Source organism: Ciconia boyciana, chromosome 5, assembly GCF_034638445.1.
Source record: "Ciconia boyciana chromosome 5, ASM3463844v1, whole genome shotgun sequence".
Classification (NCBI taxonomy): Eukaryota; Metazoa; Chordata; class Aves; order Ciconiiformes; family Ciconiidae; genus Ciconia; species Ciconia boyciana.
In genome coordinates, this window is record NC_132938.1 from 19,636,294 (window position 1) to 19,657,187 (window position 20,894).

At 37.8% G+C, this 20,894-nt stretch overlaps 1 protein-coding gene across 1 annotated transcript in view; it reads right to left on the reverse strand.

Moving 5' to 3' along the window:
- KCNIP4 (potassium voltage-gated channel interacting protein 4) overlaps positions 1-18,330 on the reverse strand; it is a 358,211-nt gene extending 339,881 nt beyond the window's left edge. Inside the window, exon 1 of the mRNA XM_072861789.1 lies at positions 18,243-18,330. Coding sequence (XP_072717890.1) covers positions 18,243-18,330 — 88 coding nt within the window. The remainder of the gene's footprint in view (positions 1-18,242) is intronic.
- Between the last annotated feature and the right edge of the window lie 2,564 nt (positions 18,331-20,894).

Consider the following 20,894-nt stretch of genomic DNA (forward strand, 5'->3'; position numbering starts at 1 on the left):
AAATGAGTGGCACGCAGTGGACTGGATGTAAGGAGAACACTGATCTCTCAAGGCATGTCTCATGGCATCAGTTCCCTTCAGGATGTGTATGACCTCTTGATTTGGATTCAGTACTTTAAGGAGACAGCCAATCTTTAATTGGCTAAACTCTGCTCTCTCTTAGCTGCAACTCTTGACAAGGTAACAGCAAAAAAAAGATGACTTATTAGAGCAGGCTTTACAGATAGGTTAAAAAAAAAAAAGGACAAAGGCAGGAAATGGAGTAGAAATAACTGGTCAGACATCACAGCAGAGGAAGGTTACAATGGAGGAGTCCCTGTAGGGTCAATGCTGAAGCTCCTAATGTTCAACACATCCATAAGTGTTCAGAAAAAGAGGATGAATAATGAAGCTAGCAAAATCTGTTTATGATATTCAGTGAAGGGTTAGTCCAAGAACTGCAGAAGTACCACATGGAACTGAGTGAGTGGGGGATGAAGTGCTGAAAGACAGCAGGCAGATGAAACAACATAGCCAACTTAACATGAGGCAGGTAGGAAAACCAACTTTATCTCACACCATAGGGGGCTGAACTCACTACAGACTACGACAACTGAAAAATGCAAACTTATTCTTGTAATTCTTACTTCTAAGAAAACATTAGCTTAGCAGCACTTAAAAAAAAGGCAAACAAAATGTTTAGAATTATTACAAAAGTATTAAAGAATTGAAGACCAAGCATATAGAACTGTTAAAACAGAAGTTTACTACATTTGTAAGTACTACAAGACGTCCTGGATTCTCTAGGCTAAAAAGGACTTAGTAGAAAGCAGCAAAAGACAAAGCACTTAACTGTATGTAAACAGGTGCCTGCACTACTTGAAGAAACCACTGTGAACTTCAAGAAAAATAATTTGAAATCTTAGTATCTAATATCAGTTTTGCCAGTTCAAACCTATCCCACTGGAAAGAGCCAAAATAAGTGATACTTAAATGGACATAGATAATTCAGCTAATTCAGAAAATCTAAGCTGAGCACTACTTAGCCTCCTAACTACTGACCTTCAGCGGTGCTTCCTATACCATATTCAATCTGCAGGGAGCTGTAAGTGCAGTGAAGGTCTTCCATACTGCTTCAGCATGTAAGTGGGCAGAAACATGGATATATTAATGATATATTCCACCAGTCACCACCTTTCCCATGCCCTCTAGACACAATTATATGTGTTTGAAGGCTTTTTCCTTCAAATTCATCTCCTCTATGGCCCAGCTTGCTAATGCCCCAGCATTGCACATCCCCTCTCACATCTCCCAGATCCATAGGCACTCCATGATCTGTACTTCATGTTTCTGATTCACTGTGGTGCAACCATTTCTGCCTCTTATCCTTTGCCCTGTCAGACTTTAAAGTTGGCCAACGCACCTCCAGGTAGGTTTAGAGGTAGTTACAGAGTCCCAGTGCCTTACTCAATCTATTTAAGTGTGGAATGACTCATCTCCAGGTTACATTTTGGTCCTATTTTTAAGTAGTTGTGTTGCAATACTTTGCAATAGTACTTTGGGACTCCAAATCTAGTATTTGATGCAGATTAACTAAACGTAAAAAACTAGTAGCACAGAATACAAGCGTAGATATTGCATTGCTTGGAAAGAATAGTGTTGTAAAAAAAAAGTCTAACACAAATTTATTTTTTGTTCATATACCCATACATACAATGAGACAGGACCTAGTTATCTTATGGGTAAGCTGTGATAGAAAGAAAATCTAAATTTGCTCACTTAGATCAGTAGCAATGCAGCTAAAATAGCATGCTTCAATACATGTATTTAAATAAATGTCCTTCTTATATTGAAGTAAACAGTCAACATAAAAGCACTGAAAATTCTAGGTACTCTATTTTCTGTTATTACATGGTATTTTCCTTCTCTGCTCACTGATGAACTCTACCTGGTAAGACAGAATATAAACTATTATTCATACTCTTAAAAAAAAAAAATGGGGGCACATAGCAAATTGTCTGTTTATAGTGACAAGAAGAACACTTAGGAGAATTCTGTCACCTATTGGAGGGTATTTTTCTCCCTGATGAAAATGAACAACTTTTGCTATATGCCATGACTTGATTGATACAAACATTTCAGCAGACTAGTCGTGAAAGAACTGGCCTTATTCCTGTGCTGTCTCAACAGGATGACATTTCAATTACTGACACAGTATGATACTGTACAGACAACAGGTAAGTATTTTAATAGACCAGTCCAGAACTTCCTGTAAGCAATACATACAATTCAATTAGTTTCTCACAATAGATTACAGCAGTTATTTGAGGACCTTCAAGCACTTCATCTGGTAAGTCTTCACATGGGCAGGAATGCTCTGCTGTTTCCATCATGTCTGTCACTCACCATTAAAGTTTCAGAGCACTGTGAACGTGGACATCGGCTATGTGGTGGCACTCGGATTCACCCGTGTGCAGTGAGAGGGAGAGGGCCTGAATCGTGATGAAATTTCAAAAACCAGCAGTCAGGGCAACAGATGCGTCACACTGAACGGGAGCAGTGACTGTCAGCCACCGCCAGCATCTCAGTCTTCCCCATTTGAAGGAATAAATATTTCTACATTGCATTTTAGAAAAATCATGAGTTTGGTAATTTTGCTCTCAATCTTACAGCTTCAGAGTGCTGAGAGTGAAGACATGACACCATGCTGTCCCCTAACTATTTCTCTTGGTCCAAACTCTTCATTGGTATAGATTTGCCAATGGCTTTATACCAAGGATGAATCTGGTACACAGTAACATAGATGTATCAGCGTATGTGCATATATGCACATTTTTATATACTAGTGTCACTCGTACTCTTCCTTCCCCTCCATCTTCCCTCCTCACCCTCACTCTCCTGGGTATGTGCAACTGTTTTACTTCAGGTAGGTTTTTCTTAAAGTCTTGTTTTATATTTTCCCTTCTCTTTGGCATCAATTTCCATCTAATTCTCTTTGTTTGGCTGCATTTTTAAAAGTTATTAGCTGATTGAAGAAATTAAAAATCTTCTTGTCCTCGCTAAAAAGCCCTGCCACCTTTTCAGGGCTCCTGAGGAGCTGTGCACACAGGCTACTCAAGAAAGTTAAATATTAATTAATCAGTAAGGTGGAATAGTTAAAATTAATTCAGTCTCTGTTGAGACCCTCTCATTCAGAATTAAAATAGACTTTGGTTTAATTTTCTTGAGAAATGAATTATGTTAAATTAAAATAAGGTCACTTCAGTTCTGATTCTTCTGAAATGTAGCAGTTTTACTTAATTTGATTAAATCTGCACATTAAGACAATTCCTTAGATTTCTCTTATATTGTAGTTCCTTTCCTGAACTGATAATGGAAGAAGTTTACAGAAGTTGTGTTAGGCTGCAGTATAGCAATTCAAGAGCAGCTTATCACTGGTGTTTAATATTTGTTTGTCTGGAAACAAACATATGATATTTTGGGGTAACTGACTAAATGTATATAATCATTAGACTCACATTTACAGTATTTAAGTAATTTCATATGTATTTTCTACAGAAAGTTCTACAGATTTTACTGTCAAGGATTCCAGAGGCATCATTGCTAGTGAATTAGGCAGTCAGAGTACTGACCATGCCTGACATAAGACATGCCTGAATATGAGCGCATTTAAAACTAGTGAGTGAACATGAAGAAAGTTTGTTTAAAAGGGAGTTGGTTTAAAAGCGGGTGTACTTATACATTTTGAATATATAATATATTTTAATAAATGAAAAAATCATAACTTTTCCATAATCCAGGATAATCTAAATCTTCAACATTAGCAGTTACTGTACGTACTCTACTTGATTAAAAACGAGCTTGAATTTTTTTCCTTCAAGCTGGATGCACCTGAGTGCGTGTGTCAGTACCACATTCCACCAGCAACTCTGCTCTCTCAAGTCCTGCAGAAACCAGAGCCCCCATCTCACGTCATCTCCTTGTCCCAAAGGACTCAGCTGAGGAGAAAATCTGACCTGGGATTTTTAAGAAATTCTCCAACTAACATAATGAAATGTAGCCATTAGACTGAAGAACCTACAGACAAACTTTTGAGGAGTAAATGACATAAAAGCCTAATTCCTATTTTCAGAGTTGACTAAGGAATCTCCTTTCTGGTGACCTTTACAAATATTACCATAAATCAAATATAAATGATCAGCTGTCACTTATTTTTCCTGAAATTAACTGAAGTTTACCATGGCTGCACACAGAAAGGCCTGCACGTCACAAATACTAAATGCTGTTTGATTTTAATCACATGCCTCATAAAAGGGATTTAAAGAATAACAAACCTGCCAATAAAAAGCAGACTAATGGAGACACAAAATTTAGTACCTCATTTCAGATTTATTCAATTTCCTAAATTAATGAAGTATGGGTGCTGATGAAAATAGACTTTTTTCCCCTATCCCAGACACTTTTAATTTATATTTAAATTTAATTACATTGCCTAGATGGGCACTCTATAAAATGTTCAAGAGTGTAAATCAAAGTATTACCAGTTTTAAAATCCATAGAGCCTATGTGACACCCCCCCCCAATAATACTGTATATGCTTATTTTCAGATTATGTATTCTGAAGACACAGTAATGACAAAACTTCATTTGTAAAATTATGGTATCAATATTATTTGGAATAGAACTTCAAATGCAGAATTAACGACACATTAGAGTTCAATACAGGGTCCCTAAGAATACCTGCCATAGCTTTAAAAAGATGTTTGGAAAACAAAATCTTCTTTAATTTCTTGCAGTTTTTTGGTGGAGTGATCCCCATATAAAGGTCAAAGTGTACACATACTTTCACCATGCTACAGACTTCAGTTAAAAATACAAAGAGGTAAATTGGTACTGAAAAAACAGAATCTAAAGGTAGTATCTTAGTCAACGTTTAGAGAACCAACTGATCTAATCTGGACAGCTTTTTGCAGTGGAATGTTCAGGAGTTCAATTCCAGATAGTTGTTGGTTTGTTGTTTGTTTTTTTTAAATTACTTCAAAGTAAGTATTTCAATTTTGGAATTGAAAGAGGTATTAAAGTGAATTGCGTTGTCTTCCCTGACAGGCTGTCATTACGAAGAGACAAGAGGCAAATTAAGAGTTCAGTGTCACAATGTGTGTGTCACTCTATTTAGTCAATATCTAAACAAATTCAGAGACACATAAAAATCTACAAGTAGAACTTAAATGAATTGGGTTATACACAGAAACGATAAATGTTAAAAATACATATAGTCTGAAAACACCTTAAAGCAAGTAAAGGCCACCACACTGGGAAAGAGAACAGAGGTGTGTGATGACTGGTGTCACTATGTTATTGCACATAAAGTTGGCTTTCGCCATGGCCACAAATCGGTGTTAAGTTTTATCAGTTCTATCGTTTCTATTTGGCTGTACCAGAGCCAGTCACATAGAGTAACGAGTTAAAGACTGAAGTGCTGTTAGCACATAGTTCAGTGCCCATGTAATTCCAAGGCAACATTTTACTGCCATTTTCCAGAATGTCTATCTACTTTATATCCAAACATGGTACTGAATTGACCATCATCTACCTCAATATTCTCACAGAATTCAAAAATTAAACTATTAAATGGGGAAAATATTTTTTGTTAATGCAGATTCACATTCAAGATAGCCCTTGCAGACTGTTTGTTAAATAGGAACATGTGGTTATCCCAGTTTTGAAGAGTTTTGCCATTCATTAAACTAAAAGTTAAATTACGTACTATTTCCACAGTCATCTAAAAGCATATGCATATATTGTCATATTTGAGTGAATAAAATTGTCAGGGTTTCTCATTTTTATTCCTAGCTTGCATCTTTCACTTAACAGCCACAAATAACACTATGAAACAGATCAAAAAATACAGGGGTTTTCATTATATGTTTTAATACCTTCATTTGAATGATCATTTATTGACACTGCTACTGATGAGTCCACCTTCCCTAGTTATCCCTGCTTTAGCTGTTACATACTCCTCTTTTCTTCCATCAGTAAGTTTCTAATCCCTTTTCAGGACATTAAAGAGCAAAATTGCCTGAAGGGGTAGGAAAATATTTAGACTTAAGGCTAGTCTTGTTGATTTGCATTAGGTCTTCAAACATAATCATTCATACTCTCATTCATAGTCAACACTATGACAACAGAATAAGAGCATTATTTTCACTCCGGGGGGGGGGGGGGGAATATATATATATATATATATATATATATATATTAGGTCCTAGAACTTATTCTAAGGCTATTCCATATGTGAAGCCTAACAAACCCAAGATATTAAAAAAAAGCACATGCAATGATTCTTTTAATTCTACTGTCTGAAAAATATGTTTCAACTGACTTCATATTTGGTTTATAACTCCATGCAAACTACCTGTTTTAAACTTCTGGTGATTGGAGGAAGGAGCTCAGGAGAGATGATTTAGTTGAGAACACTTTTTAGGAAGAGGCCGGGGTTACAACTGTTAAACTGTGATACTCTACCATCCTTTGAAGCTGTGATATTATCCTAATTGCAGAGAAGTTTATTTCAACATAAAAACATAAGAATGATTGTATTGGTTCAGACTAAGGATCCATCTAGCACAATATCCTGTCTTCAGCAGCAGCTATTTATATGCCCAGAGAAGAGGAGAAGCAGGACAAGCATATTGAATATTTTCCCCTAACACTTTCCTAGCCATGGACTATTTTAATTTCAGGGGATTTCTTACAAATGCTACAGTTAATCTAGTGAGTGACTCCCAACAGATTTGTTTTCCAAGTGCTTGCCCAGCTTGTCCCTCTGAACTCATGCAGAACTTTTTGCACTTACAACACCCGTTAGTAAGGAGTTTCACAGGTTTATCAGTGTTAAATGAATGAAAGCCAGGCTTTCATTCCTGACTGGTAATAGTAAGCTCACCACCTATCCATTTAGACATAAAGCTCATTTTGCCCAGCATGCACCACTTCACATTAATCTACATTGAATTTTATCTATTTTATTGTCTTTGAGAATCATTGCACAAAATCTGTCTACAATAGAAAGTCCCTATAAAATGAACAAAACCTCAACAACTGAAAAACAGTCTGTGTATTGTAAGGTAGTATTTATTAAAGTTTGCATTCAAATTTCTACTCTAAGTATACTCTACTCCTTATTGCTTCTGTACTCCAAGTTACTCTGTACAATGATCCAAGGAAAAGTACACACACAGTTAAGAACTGCAATTTATTGCATAAGGATGAGATAGTCTTAATGGTGCCATTTCCTAACATTTTGTGTGCAAAATTTGGTAACTTTCTAAGAGTTCCTTTAAGAGTATTTTTAAATGAAATGTCAAGTGCTGTGTCCTACATACAGCTGAAGTTTTAATATTACCCTTATAAATTATGTCAGTAGTTTGCACTCTTACAAGAATGTTACAGAACGTAGGACTTCCAAAGGAAGATCATTAAGGATGGCTATGGGATGCTTTTCAATGTGTCATTTGTAAGAGAAGCTGAACTGTATCTTTCATTATAATTAAGATTCAGATTTGGAATGAGAGAATAAAAACTCAAGCAATCTTTTCAAAAGAAATGGTATGCAGCATGGTAACTTTGTCCTTTTCCCATTAACATACCACAAGAAATCTTAAGACTTCAAAGAAAACTCTTTTGGAAGGATCTGGAAAAAAAAACTTTTTGAAATAGGTTATATGATGGAGTTAATGTGTTAAAAAAATGGGACGTCTGAGTGAAATATTTAAACATATTCAGGAGAATATGTTTAAAGATTAGGGTATTGCCTTTAGATCCCCTACTTCAACATATCCTTCTGTCCACACAGATTTTTCACTACTGCTTCAGTCTGCTGTGATGTTCAGTCAATCTGCCATATGCAGGATTATAAAATTTGAAGTTGAAACACTTTGCACAACACTGAGTTTTGCAGATACTGCTTAAGGGAAGAGAGAGGTATGCAAATTGGGGGAAGCAAAGGCAGCCTATCTAGACCCTTTTCTGAAAAAGGGAAAACTTATAATTTGTGACTGATTAGCAGTGATTTATTATCCTACATTTTCTAATTAATTACATAAAATCTGAGTGATCGTCTACAAAATCGCTGGAAGTTCGCAGTAGGTCTGCAACTGCAGCATGAGAGGTATATACCTAGGACTGATTTTTTGGGTGAACAAAAAAATATTTATAATCTGCTCCAGCTTGAAGCAGAATGTAGCATAAGTACACTAAGTTATGACATTCTCAGCATTTCCCAGAATTTCTTTTAAGCTAACTGCTGCTAAGTTCCATACATCTTGGTCTTTTGTCTCAGAGTACTCTCTATAGCATAGTCTACTTCTAAACAAAAAGCCTGTAGAAGGGGTCCTATTTCTTTAAGATAACATAAAAAAAGGTGTTTTCAAAAGCCAGGTACTCAACCACACGATAAACCAAAAATCCTACCAACATTATAAAAGGACTCAGGCAAAATTCAACTGATATATTTGCCAAGAGGACTTAAAAAAAAAAAAAAATAAAGTTTGGTTTTTTTCTTGTTTAGTTGTTTTTTTAAGGTATTTTTCTCTCAGTGTCTGATATTTTACATTTAGGAGTCTCAGTCAACTAGTAGGATGAAACCTACTCAAAATCCAACTTTGTAACATTTCTGCATCCACCACACCCTTCCAGAAAAGTGATTTCTCTCTGAGGTAGACTAATACCAAGACTGCACTGGCAAAAGTTATCAATGCTAATGAGGAAATTGAGAAAGCATAAAGTACAATGCAGAACTTCAAATGAAATCTTGATTGGTTTCTTTGAAATTAATGACGCTTCTTTCCCTAAGCAGGACATGACAGAGATTTCACCCTTGCACATTAGAACTTGCGCAATTATATATAGAGAGAGAACATTGCACCTCTGTATATGAAAAATATCTGAGACCCTCAAGGTTCAAACTACCTCACAGGCAACAGAGAGAGATGAGGACCTTAAATCTGGAATTCTTTTCCATTAAAAAAAAATGGAAAAAGACTAATCAGGTTGATGAACAATACTGATTTGGTATCAGAAGAAGAAATATTTCAGCAAGACAAAAAATCCCTGCATTTGGAAACACACGAAACCCATATTTTCCCATGAATGTTGACATTTTAGCTTTTTCATGACATCTTCAAGCTACAAGCTCCTTTTAAAATAATTTTATTTTAGATCCTATTTGCATAAAAAGAGGAACATCCTTTTCACCTGCTCTATTTGTCTCATGTTGTTGAGGATTATTTTGATATTTTTGATTATTGTTTTCTTTTAATTTATTCTACTTCTCATTTTATTTTACATGTATTTTCAATAGAAGTTAATGGACCATTATTAACCTACATTAAAAAATGGTAATTCATCTTCCCTGGTTGTTAAGGTTCCCTATTAACCCCATAATAACAAAGCAGCCTTGAATAAAGCTTTCAAATCATTGTTCTTCCTCTATTTATAGATTTTGTCCAACAGTCACCTGTAACTGCTCCTTCATCTCTGGCTGGAGATGAGCATCATTGTTAGATGTTTAATGATGAGCAAAGTCCTTTTATTACAGTTTGGCTCTATATTTCAGAATATCATCCTATGAAATCAAAGTAGAGAACTGAAGAAAATGGTAGAAATTCTATGGTTACATTAGAACTGATGAGGAAAATTTTAAAATGTCATCAGGGAGATGGTGCTGAGAACTCATTAGAGTAAAATTTCTTCACTCTGCTTTCTTCATTACACACTGTAGGGTAATTAAGCAGCAAAATTTTTTTATGGATTTATGCAGAGTAAACAGTGCTGTAAATTCTCTTCTCTCAAGAGTCTACCCTGTACTATTTCTCCCCCAAAAATCCTCTCTTTGTGCTACAAGAAAATATTTGAGAAATGAAATTTCATTACAGCGGACATACATCAGTGCATCACCATCTGAAAATTGTTCCATTATGGCATCAGTGAAAAGAAATGCAGAAGCATTTTTAGGGGGTTCATATAATACAGTCTTGCATGAGAGATATTCCTCTTCTTAAACAGGACAAAGCAAAAGCTTTCTTCTCTTTTACCCTGTTTGAAGTACAGTTTCTGTACAAACAAAACAGTTTGAAGTACAAGGAAAAAAAAACACATAGAAAACTCCACTGCTGTCTTTTTGTCCACTGCTGCTTTTTAACAAGAATTTATAAATACATTGAGAGAACAAAGCCAGGCTTATTCAGCTGGTAGCATACTCCTGCGTGCTAACACAGTTCTTTACCAGAAGACTTCTGATGTGCCATGGTGTGCCCTAAACTCACAGCAAGATGTCCCTGGAGGGAACAGCACGGTGACTGCTCCGTTGTGAGAGCAGGGCAAGAGCACAATTAAACTGCCTGCTTGATAGGCCTCATTTTCCCACTTAGTCAAATTCACCCTAGAGCAGAGACAGCTTTGCAGTCACAGCACTAAAATCACCTCATGAAATCATACAAGAATGGAGAAGAGATGAGCATAGCATGTCTCCTGCTTAGGAAGGAGCCCATGACAGCTCAGCACAGGCCAGTATGGGAAGAAGTTTGGAAAGGGCTGAAAGAGCAAGCAGTGAGAGCCATGGCTGCAGCTCTTGGTGCTCTGGCAAGAAGCAGGATGCCCCAAGCCAGCAGAGTGATGGGGTCCTCCGTCACTGGGTCTGCACACATGCTTTCATTACAAGGTTTGGAAAAGAAAGGGAACCAAGCAGAGGTCCAAGTGTAAAAGTGCAATGTACTAACAGCTGAATTACCTTAATTACTCACTGTGATAAGTATGGCATTCTACTTGTGATTTTAAAGTTAAAAAAGCCAAACAACTCTTCAAAGATATCTGACAAGCAACTGATCTTTAAATGCATATAAACCCTGTATTAGACAAGGGCAGATGCAACATCCAGATACAAACTACCAAAAGTTCATCTTCTAACGTTTCATACTAGTTTTTCAGCATTTGTTGATTTGCCATCTCCTTTGCTTGGGAGATGCTGAGTACTGACAGAAGCCTTGCTTTTCTTAGCTGACTTCAGGAGTGTCTTAGAGTTGGTGCATGGACATCCATGGAACAGTTCTGGGAAACATCAAGTTCACTTGCATGGGACTCGGGGGCCATCATCTAACCAAATAGTTTCTGGTGCTTCTGGTTTGTGAGAATCCCCTGCTAGTACCTCAGAAGGCAAAGATTTACCAAAAAGGCAGAGACTCCTGAAAAGATAAAAAGCCTCCATTTTCTGTTGCCTAGTTGTATTGCCTCTCCGTGGTTAACAGATCACAGACGTCTATGAGCATTTGTAGGCCTCGTTTCAATCAAAATGCTCTAACACATGCTCCACAGCTTTGTTGAGATAGATCCAATTGCACAACTTGCTTTAAAGACCATTTTGCTTATGTAAAGGTGATGGCTTATTTCCACTTCTTTACTTTGTTCAGTTGGATACAGTACAGCAATGTATTTCTTACACTTCTGTTTCTTTTGTGAGGACAGCTGGAAATTATTTATTCCCTTTCATGCTTTCTCATGAATAGCTGCAGTTCTTACATAATTTCCTTTAATCTTCACTTTCAGAAATTACAAAAATATTCCTGTGACTCAGAGGTAGCCTTAACAAGTGAGTGTAGTTTCTCATTCATTTATTTTACCATGTATTAAGCTAATAAACCTAAGTGAAGCAAAAATCATCATCGGTCTTTCAGAAGGTTACATCAATACAATTAAACATGAAATCAAAACTGAACCAGAATTTAACAACTTGGTTTATTTGTAATTTTTTTCCTTTTCTAGTAAACCTTTATACCATCACAAAATCCATTAACCAAATGCTTCACATATTCCCATTTCTATTTTCCAAGCTTGTTTTTTATTCAGTTGTCAGTCTTGCACAGTTTACCTGAAGAAGTTTTCAGAGGGCAAAGCCCTGGCTATGAAAAATGTACTCTTGCTAGAAATCCCATCTAAGGGGAAAGATGCAAGGAAGTTTCATTTGATAATTCTTTTCAGTTCGTCATATCACTTTCAGTAAAAACTGACTCAGGAAGCATAAAAAAAAAAAAAAAGCCTTTCTGTAGAGCCACAACTCCTAAAGTCTCTAAAGGAAATAGATTTGGGGATAGATGCTAAAGGGCCACGTGGATCTGTTTTTCCACATTGTATCACACCAAGTATCTTAGCAAAAGCACAGCTCTATTTGCTGAGGACATGAAGCACCTCTCACTTTCAAGCTCAGAAATTCAGAAGACTAGAACTAGAGAACTGGAGCTTTTAAATTCCTCAGCCAACCTGTCAGACATCACTGGCCCAAAAGGTGTTTGATCGACCCATTAATCAGTGTCTGAACTGCCCAGCCAGCCTTCGGCGCAGCACGGTGAAGCAGTGCAGAGGCAGCAGCCGTGTACCTGCGCTTGCCTGGCCGGGACCTGGAGCAGGACGGGCTTTGACAAACGAGCAGCTCAGGGGTCCTTAGCAGCAACTTGTGTCAGAGACAGGCAGATGCCTGGGGACTGTACCTGCTGCAGCCCTCTGATTTGTTATCCTCCACTGCTTGTCTGCCAAAATCTCTAAGTTCCTCTGAACTTACTTAATTAAGCAGCATGTATTAGAATTGGCAGCACGTATGGAGACTACCTGCTCTGCAGTTTTAAGTGCTGTTACATAAATGTTGCCAACTATAAAAAAAAAAGTCAATTTTACAGATTTCTTTTACAAATTCATAAGAATATTCTGCCTTCCACTTGGGAAACTGGAAGCAAAATGTCTTATGAATATTCACATTAAATAATCAGTTAATGGTAATTCCAGATTTTTGGCTTCACTGAATAGTTTTTGTGACTTTCCAGTTTTTGTGACCTTGTGATCACAAACAGAAATTAACCAGCCAAAACAACATGGAGGAAACCAGACTACTAGAAAATAGAAGTAGTAAAATTAATGTTAATAATTCAGGAATATTTCCCTCATTGTTATTCAACTTCAAGGTCTGAAGAGACCATCCGAGAGACAGAGTGACAGTTGTTTCCTACACCTATTTAAACCATCCAGATTTCACATCACTCATTCATAAAGCTATGCAGAAAGTGACTACGTAGAGAAAGGTACACTAAATTCATTTCAGGATCAATTTTATTAAAGGAGAAACTTTTTTTTGCATTAGAAGTACAATACTTTTTCATCTCTAGTACGTCTTCCTAAGACTGGGAAAATGATTTAATCAATTGTTGAAATAATTTCATTTGCCATATTTAAGATCATTGTGCACAGATTAAATATGAACTGGTTTTAAGTTTCATGCTTTAAATCTGAGAAGAGGAAAAATGCAGTATAATTACATGTAAGAGTTAAAAGCTAATTAGTCTCAATATTCTTTTTCACATAACCTCTTGACTGTAAAAAAAAAGTTATTCTGGAATATTTACCTACTATCACTAACTAGACTATTACCTTCTTGTAAAATATTTGAATTAATCTCTAGGTTTTTAAGCATTCATTTTTAAACTTTCCACAGCTTAACTGAAAAAGTTCATAATGGGACAACCCTGATATATTCCTAGTAAGGCTAAGAGTTTTACATTCACAACCCAAAAGCCAGATCCCATCTTCTGCTAACTTTTGTAGAAAGCATCACTCCAAGAGTAAAAATCCCAGTATATCACCCTGATTTTTAAGAATCATTCCATCAATGCATTCACAACATGCACATCTAAAATTGAAGACTTGAGCTGAAACTTTTTATTATAATAACCATGGAATCCACATCACGCCCTGGAACCTAGAATGAAATTTAAAAATCACCTCATGAATTTGTTGTTGTAGAATGTGCTAGGAAAGGGAACAAGGCAGGAAACTTGTCTAGTGGGACATTCAGTCTCAGTATTTCCCTCTTTTCCTGAACTGGGTCATGAAATGAGGCACCCCCTTCACGGTGTTTCAATCCATCCGTGACAGAGAGCCAGCACAAACCATATGGGATCTCCATGTGGTTGGGACCTATTCTTAGACGTTCTCTGCTGAAGATGAACATCAAGAAGTGGTGTGACGATGATACTTGCTCTTAGGACAGTTACAGATCTCTTTGAGCGATTTCACAGAGTGGAGTTTAAACCTCAGGTCTACTCACTCCCAGATGGATTCCCTAATCATCAGAAAAGAGTTAGGCTCCCTGTTACCACCTCTATCTGGTCGACCTCTATCTGGCCCTGTGATGTTTATGTGCCTTGCTATATGATGGATTAAGAAATGCAGAGGGCTCTTACCCATGCGACCAGATTTTGGAAGTGCGGACATTCTCCTTGGACATGGAGGAGACATCTCAGTCCTCTTCAGGCTAAGCAGTCAGCAACACAGATCTTCTCCTTCCCTGGCAGGCAGCCTAACCAATAGGAATTTATATACCCTGTATTTCCAAAGTTCAGGAGGAGGACATCTAATAAATCTATGTGCCAATAAAGTGAGCAGCCTTGGAAAACATTCATAATAAACTGCTGTCTCAAACAGACTTGGACTTTAGGCATTGGTAGGCAGGTGATCTGCAACAGTCACAGGAATACTGCTGTGAGCCCCTGGATGCCTGTGCTAGTGTCTCCCACACCTTCAGGGAAAAGAAGTCTGTGCTCAGATGATGTCTTCCTATTGGCAGTAGGCTAGAAAATATTTCTGTGCACAAACAGGCAAAATTAAAGACTAAACATTACCTTCTGGTAATCTGGGTTCTCAAAGAAAGTGCCATAAAAAAGTACATCCCACATTAACATAGATTTTTTTTTTTTTAACTAAGAAAAATCTCAAGCCTGTGATCAGTGTTATTTTACACCAATGGCATCAATCTATAGATTAAAAAAAATTAAAAAAAATCCATAGCTTTATTTACATAAGCCTAGAAGAGTGAGATTCCTTCAGTTTGTTAGAGGAAGAGTACAATTTCCACAGCTAGAGTTGTTCTCCTCTCCCTTCTTTCTTTGGAAATGCACATGCTAACTGGGAATTTGAATCTGTCCAGGAAAACCTAGCCTCCCTTATGACAGGCATTTAATATGAACATGCCTGAAAAGGACATAAGTGTGAAAATTTACCACTGAAGTCAATGACAGTTTTGTTTCTATCAATCTCTTTAAGCCTCATACTCTATCACTTGTGACAGTTAAGAGAAACTTCCTAGCCATTGCTCTGAAATTATGTTTTATCCATGTCAAAATAAATTACAATCTATTCCTTGATCTCTCAATGATTTATCTCATTATTTATAATATACAAATTCATGTTGCATCTGAAAACTGAAACATGCTCCTCAATTGCAGCGCTAAGTTCTTTATGACAATGTTTCAAAGAACAGGTACTTCCAACACACCTCGAGAGGCAGCAGGCAATAGAGTAGGAACTGGTATGACATTTGAGAAACGCTGTCTTCAAGTATTTGAGGGAGTCTGTTTCAGTTGTGGAAACACATCAACTTAATATATAGCAGAAATTATGGAAAATAAAAAAACCCTTTGTTTAAAAGACTATTTCTTTTCACTACATTTCACTACGTTTTGCTGTCAATCATAGTAATATGCTGTAAAAAAAAAAATTGGAAGAGATCTGGATGTATTCAGGCAGAGATTGCCTCTTAAAACCCATTGTAAAGATTTATGCAGCATTTACGTTCAAGCAAGGGGGTTGTTTCATTAATATTGGTTACAGCTGAGTTGACTATTAAGCACAAGTCCATGTTTATGTACTATCACAGGCAGCTATATGAGATAATTTTTATTTTAAGTATTGAGATTCACCACAGAACAGGTCCATAGTGCTGTAAATGGCTATGAAATGTGAGCAGTAAAACCAGGAGTCAACAGTGACTTCTTAGCTTCTTAGCTGGGCCTACAGCCAGTAAACTCAGTCTCCCTCCTAGCTCACTTTCTCTTGTTTTCTAATCAATGTAATCACACCAACTGCAGCAGAGCTTGTACCGATCTATACTGATGTAGATTAAGTATATATTCAACATGCCTACCCATACAGAAAGGAGGAATGGATTAGATTCAGGGCATGTGCTTTCAACAATGTGTAGTTCCAACTTAATATTAAGTATAATTTAAACATCCAAGAACGCCTGAAAGAGAAACCAGGGGCCAAATCGTATCAACAGGAAGTTAAATTATATTCAACATTGTGCTCCTTAGTAAACCTCTACATTTTGAAAATAATTGGTCACCTGAGTGAGCACATTGCCTGCATATAAAAAGCTAAATAAGCACACATTTTTGTTTCTGATAGCTATCCTACATTTTTGAATGCTCAAGATAGAAACAGAAATATCTTTAATATACAAATTGAAGTATAACTTTCTAACAGTTTCAACTAGGCTTCCTCATTCATCTTCATTAATTATAAACTAATTATGAGCATAATGAATTACGCATTAGATTTTGCAGGGGGAACAGTAACTGGTATTGCAACAGTTGAGGTTAATGAGTAGACTGGGCTATGCAAGAACTGAACAGTGGAGCTCTTCCTCTCGTAGCGGTTCAATTATTATCACATTATATTGATCTTATTTGTTACATCATTTGAACATGACAAAGTCTATTAACCTAATAATAGTAGTAAGATACTGCTGCCTGTAGTAAAAATGAACTGAAAATTTCCTAGGAAGTGTCTCCATTCTTAAGAGTTCCTAAGAGTGGGGGTTTTTTGCTTGCTTGTTTCTTTTAAGGAAACATGTTTCATACCACTCTACTTGGCTTTCCAATAATCTAGCATTGAAAATGTGCTTCTTAATTATAAATGAAAGCACTTCTTTTAGTAGTAACATAAGAATCAGTATCTACAACAATTCTTGAAAATGGTTTTGAATTGTGAGCTTAGGAAGCTTGTAATATAAATGTCCACCTGAAAAATAACATAGTGTGCATCATTTGATAGATAGGAAAGGGAAAGCTTGGATGACTTTGTGAAGAAGGAGTATTGGTGTTCATTTCTAACATAGCTTTCTTCTTGCATTGTATATTACTTAATTTCCATAGCAACCCACAGGAGCAAGAAGCCAGCATTTCAGAGAAATCTGAATTGATACAATTCACAAAAGAGAAACCACGACAGACTAGGAATAGTACAGAAAATAAAGTCAGGGAAATTCTATGTTACCAGACACTCAAAGTTACTAAAAAGCTGTATCAGATTTCCACAAGTTACAAGCATCCTATAAAGTACTGGTTGCCAATGTTTATGCCATGATCTTTATAGCATTATAACCCCAAATCTGATAAATTTCATGCATCGATACTTTAAATTATTACTGAAGAGTCAACTTGCTTTCAAATCTTTCCATCAGTGCCTGAACTGAAAAAAAACCCACCAGCAGAAACTTTCAAAATACTTGTAAAATGAATGGCTTTTAATTCTCAATAATCATGTTAGTATAATTGGTTATTATCTGCTGATGCTGGACTTGCACCTCTGCTTGATGATTTTTTCAAGGGAAAAAAAAAATAGTTGAAGTCTAGAAAGAAGCACAACTATATTTTATCAACACAAAATGACATCATGTAAGCTATCATATTTGTCAGCTGTTGGGAATAGCCACAGAAAATGCTGAATAGTGAGAAAAGTATGTTTTCCAAAGTACTAAGAAGCAAGCTGTACTGTCTGTTCAGTCTAGCTTAGAAATCTTATCTGGTACTGTACAATTTGTCCAAGGTTACAGAAAAAAAATTACCTAAATAAAGCTGACAGCCATTTATGTTTCAAATTCTTTAAGGGAAAAAAGCACAACTGTTATTTAAAGTTTGCAGCAAGATACTGTAACATCATATTGACAGTCTGCAGTTTATTTACATCTTAAGCAAAAACAAGCCTCTGAGAAAAAGAATGTAGTCTGCTTGTCAAAGTAAATCAGTTCACGAAACAGTGAAAATAAAAAGCATGAGATTTATCCTTTATGACCATCGTGGGATTACTCTGCATTACCTTTAATGTACACGGGTGGACAGGCGAAAGCACGTACGCTCACATTCCAATTTGGATTCAGGTGTGTAAATGCTTAAAGAATGTTACACTGTCTAAACACTGTAACATAAGACTATATATTGTTTTTATTATGCTCAGCCACAAAACAGTTCACAGATTTCTTTTTTATTATTATTTACAAGAGGAGAGGAATTATAATATAAAACAATGCCATCACTGTATTAACCTTAGGCAATTTTCCTGTTATCATGCTGCACAGCTCGACTACAAAGAAAAACAGTCATTACCTGTGTGAAGAGAACCTGTGATTAGCCTGAGAAGGTACTGGGCAAATTTCAATATTTCACGCTTACACCGCTTCCTACAGCCACTCATCTTAAGCAATAAGGTATTCCTCTGAGAAGAGACAGAAGACTTTGCCAATAAAGAGAACAGTTTCTGCCAGCAAACTTCTGGGGCAGTTCAAAGCCTCGCCTCCTCACAGCCAAGCAAACTCCCTCCGATTTACCTCTGCCGTCTGCAAAAGGCACCCCCGCGGCAGCCAGCGGCGCGGGCTGCGGGCGCTGCCACAGCACGGCGCAGCCACCGGCGCCCCCGCGGCGGCCGGACCCCCGCCGGCAGCCGCTGCCCGCTCCCCGGGCGGCTCCGCGGGCGGCGCAGCCCGGCGGGCGGGGCCGGGCCGCCTGCCCGCCCCGCGCAGGCACACCCCGACACACGCACCCCCCCGCCGACACACACCCTCCCACCAGCACACCCCCCACACCAACACACACGCACCCACACCAACACACACCCCCGCCAACACCCCCGCCAACACACACACCCCAACACACACACCCCAACACACCCCCCGCCAACACACACCCCCCGCCAACACACCAACACCAACACACACCCCCCACCAACACACACCCCCCACCAACAACACACCCCCCCACCAACACACACACAGACCCACGGCCTCGGGTCTGTCCTCCTCCATGAATCAGCACACAAGCAGGTGGGGAGCCAGCAAGAGCACGGCACTCTTCGATTTCCATTTTGCTGAGGGGAGGGAAAGAACCCATCCAGCAGCAAAACCCGGACTTGTCAGAAGCACCGCAGTGCCAGGTATTGCATCTGCTCAAGGTCAGAGTAGAGGACCACCTTGCCCGTGGCTCACCAGCAGGAATGAAATCAAGTGGCGAGCTGGAGAGGATTCCCCACTGCGTTCACTTTGCGCGTCGGCCACAGGACCTGTGGCCTGCTGAAGGTCATGGAAACCCCAGGCCACTGCGCAACTGTACAGACGGAATGAAGTAGCAGGACCCCCAGTGGCACCTCTGTGCAGGGAGCTCCCCCTGCTCTCCCGCTCACTGACCTGGGACAGGTGGGAGGCTGGCTCTGGCACAGTTAACGTGTTGTGGTTAGGATCTCTCCAAGAAAGTCTCGTTAGGAAGCTACATGCATTCCTTACTATTCCCTTATAAATTCATTGTTTTCCATCTTGCCTGAGAAGTGTTTCCGATTCAAAAAAATGATCTGTTGAAGTCTTTATCCATGACCAAAGAAACCAAAGAATATGTTTTCATTTCCCGTGGAGTGCTTCCCTGTACTATGTAAACACAGAGAACAACTCTATTGCATTAGATGGTGATGCACTACGTAATGCCTAATACAGTTAAAAGAAGACAAAGAACCCATTAAGGAAAAGCTTAACAGAAGAAAATCACTGTCTGATCTAATTTTAATGACAGCGTTGACCATAAAACATTTTGGTGAATGCCTTTAAAAAATTATAATTAACACAAATGCACATCTTCAAGCTATTCTTTGTATTACACACTGAGCAGAGATAAATGCATTATAGACACAATACATCAAAGCATTATCAAAGTTGCAGTCAGATGACATAGTTTCTGTGTCTGCTATCTAAAACACAAGTCTTATGCTTCCAGCGAGGCTACACAGTTAATGGAAAGAACCAAAATGAAATAGCTCCCAGAAGCCCCCGGTTTAGCGTAGCAAAGGGTTTAGCCTGAGAAGGAGCTGGGCAAATTGCAGTATTTCGTGTTTACACCACTTCCTACAGCCACTCATCTTAAGCAGTAATTATCTTCTGTGTCTTTTCAGAAGAACTTTGCCAAGAAGAGTTTGACAAAAAAACCCACAACAAAATCATCAAATTCTGAGGCATTAGAGATCTTAGTGTGCCTTACAAGTTTCTAAACTCCTCTGGTCTCTGAAAAGGAAATTCCTTAAATAGCTGGTAGATGTAAAGAGATACTGAAAACAGAAGTGTGTATCTCTTCTTTAGAACAGGGCAGAAGAGGCCAATGCAAATGGTTCTCAGCTGGAGCCCTTGACCTTCTTAATCCTTTGACATTTTTAATTGCTTTATACAAGTTTCACTAGCACTGTTACTTCTAAATGAAGAACTGAAACACTGGTTTTCTAAAGCCTTACATAAGCGTGTATCACCGACGCCATGTTTTGTTGTTGGTGTTTTTCTTCCCTAAAACAAAGACGCATCAGATCTGACACTTTTTCCTAAACCTTTTACATTTCAACACACCAATAACAGTAATTGCTACCTAAGAAAGAGTTCATGAAAGGTTTCTGACCAGTGTCGCTAAGAGGCTTTTAACAAACAATGCAGTATTCGGATACAATTGGATCCAAATCTGGCTCTCAATATTTCTCTGCTTGCCAGAAAAGGCCGACTAATCTTTGGATTAAAGTTGCTTACCCCAAATTAAAAGAGCAGAACAGGGAAAAGTGGACAGGAAAATTAGAATGGAAAACTGTAATAAAACCACCATGGTTTGTTGTCAAATATATTATAGTGAAACAATATGAAGGACAGTTGGAGAATATCAACTTTATGTACTGGTAATATATATATTTTATTTTTTTTAATTGATGAGACACACTAAAGTCCTCAGTCAGAAACAGTCTCT